Source organism: Neopelma chrysocephalum, unplaced genomic scaffold (assembly GCF_003984885.1).
Source record: "Neopelma chrysocephalum unplaced genomic scaffold, ASM398488v2 Primary Assembly neopelma1_90069, whole genome shotgun sequence".
Lineage (NCBI taxonomy): Eukaryota > Metazoa > Chordata > Aves > Passeriformes > Pipridae > Neopelma > Neopelma chrysocephalum.
The window spans coordinates 1-2,062 of record NW_020918945.1 but is presented as its reverse complement, the minus strand read 5'-3'; the positions used below and the strand labels follow the sequence as shown (position 1 = coordinate 2,062).

At 65.3% G+C, this 2,062-nt stretch overlaps 1 protein-coding gene across 1 annotated transcript; it reads left to right on the top strand.

Moving 5' to 3' along the window:
• Positions 1 to 6: 6 nt before the first annotated feature.
• Positions 7 to 2,058, top strand: NELFE (negative elongation factor complex member E; the record flags this gene model as incomplete). The annotated part of the gene is made up of 5 exons (XM_027707132.1): positions 7 to 18; positions 761 to 905; positions 1,645 to 1,699; positions 1,789 to 1,891; positions 1,996 to 2,058. Coding segments are annotated over exons 2-5 (238 nt in total), but the record flags the coding sequence as incomplete, so codon positions are not given.
• Positions 2,059 to 2,062: the final 4 nt, after the last annotated feature.

Here is a 2,062-nt window from a genome sequence, read left to right as displayed (position 1 = left end):
GGGACGGGGCCTTCCGGAGTATGGGGGGACCCCAAAACCTGGGGGGGGACCCCAAAACCTGGGAGTGACCCCAAAACCTGGGCAGGGTGTCTGGGAATGGGACGGGGCCTTCCGGAGTATGGGGGGACCCCAAAACCTGGGGGGGAGTGACCTGGGATCGGGACGGGGCCTTCTGGAGTATGGGGGGACCCCAAAACCTGAGGGGGACCCCAAAACCTGGGAGGGGTGTCTCGGAACAGGATGGGGTCTTCCAGAGTATTGGGGGATCCTAAAACCTGTGGGAGGGGTGTCTGGGAACGGGATAGGGACGACCCCAAAACCTGGGGGGAACCCCAGAACATGGAAGGGGGGCCTGGAAGTGTGATGGGGCCTTCCAGAGTGTGGGGAGACACCAAAACCTGAGGGGGGACCCCAAAACCTGGTGGGGGGAGGAGATCCTGGGAGACTCCTGGGAGCGGGACGGGGCCTTCTGGAGCACAGGGGTCCCCAAAACCCAGGGGAGGTTGCGATTATGGCCCCCCTTGGGCCGGGGGGGGGGCCCCAGGGGGGGGGGGGGGGGGGGCCCCGGGGTGCCGAGGGGGGGTCTGAGTCCCCATGGGGGCATCTGGGGGGGGTGTGAGTGTGAATAATGGGGTGCCCAGGGTGGTCTCTTTGGGGGGTATCCTGGCTGTGCACCCCACATTTCAGGCTCCTGGGGGGTTCCTGGGGGTGTCCCGGGTTTTGGGGCGCCCCTGACCCCCCTCTGTGCCCCCCACCCCAGGGTCGGACTCGTTCCCCGAGCGCCGCCCCCCCCGCAAGGGGAACACTCTGTACGTGCACGGGGCCGAGCTGAGCCCGGAGCTGCTGCGAGGGGCCTTCGGGCCCTTCGGGGCCATCATCGACCTCTCCATGGACACGCCCAGGAAGTGGGTGGGGCTAAAGATGGGTGGGGTAGTTTGTGGGCGGGGCTGTGGGTTGTGGGTGGGGTAAAATGTGGGTGGGGACAATTGCTGAGGGGTGGGACAGGGCTGGGAGGTTGGGGTGGGGTTAAAAGGGGGTGGGGCTGTTTGTGGGTGGAGCTGCAAATTGTGGGTGTGGCTAAATATGGGTGTGGTTGAGTGATGTGGGTGAGGCTGCAGGTGTGGGCGGGGCCAAGAATGAGGGGTGGGATTTAAGGGGGGCAGGACTGAGAATTTGGGGTGGGGTTAAAAGTGGGTGGGGTTGTTTGAGAGTGGGGCTGTGAGTTGTGGGTGGGGTTAAATGTGGGTGTGAATGGGTGGTGCTACAGGCATGGGCGGGGCCAAGAATGAGGGGTGGGACTAAAAGGGGGGAGGCTGAGAGTTTGGGGTGGGGCTAAAGGTGGGTGGGGTCACAGGTCGTGGTTGGGGGTAATTTGTGGGTGGGGCTGTGGTTTGTGGGTGTGGCTGAGTGTGGGTGTGGCCCTGGCTTGTGGGTGGGGTGAATAATTAGAATTAGGAGTGGTGGGGGTGAATAATTAGGGGTGGTGCTAATGGTGGGTGGGGCCGAGAGCTTGGGGTGGGGCCAAAAGTGGGTGGGGCCATTTGTAGGTGGGGCTAAAGCTTGTGGGAGCGACCAACACAGGTGTGGGCGTGGCCAGACCTGACCCCACCCACCCACCCCCTGCCCCTTTCTCCCCCCCTTCAGCTGCGCCTTCGTCACCTACGAGAAGATGGAATCGGCCGACCAGGCCATCGCCGAGGTTTGAGGGCTTTGGGGGTGGCCTGGGGGGGTCTCTGGGGGTCTCTGGGGGTCCCTGTGCTCGCCCTGACCCCCCCGTGCCCCCCCCAGCTGAACGGGGCCGTGGTGCAGGACGTGCAGCTCAAGGTCAGCATCGCCCGCAAGCAGCCCCTGCTCGACGCCGCCACCGGGAAGTCGCTCTGGGGGTCCCTGGGTGAGTCTGGGGGGCGGCCCGGGGGTCCCTGGGGCACTCAGGGGGTCCCTGGGGTGCTCGGGGGGTCCCACAACATCCCTGACTCCCCTTTTATCCCCCCCCAGCGGTGAAGAACAGCGCCAAGGGCTCCCACCGCGACAAGCGCTCGCAGGTCGTGTACAACGAGGACCT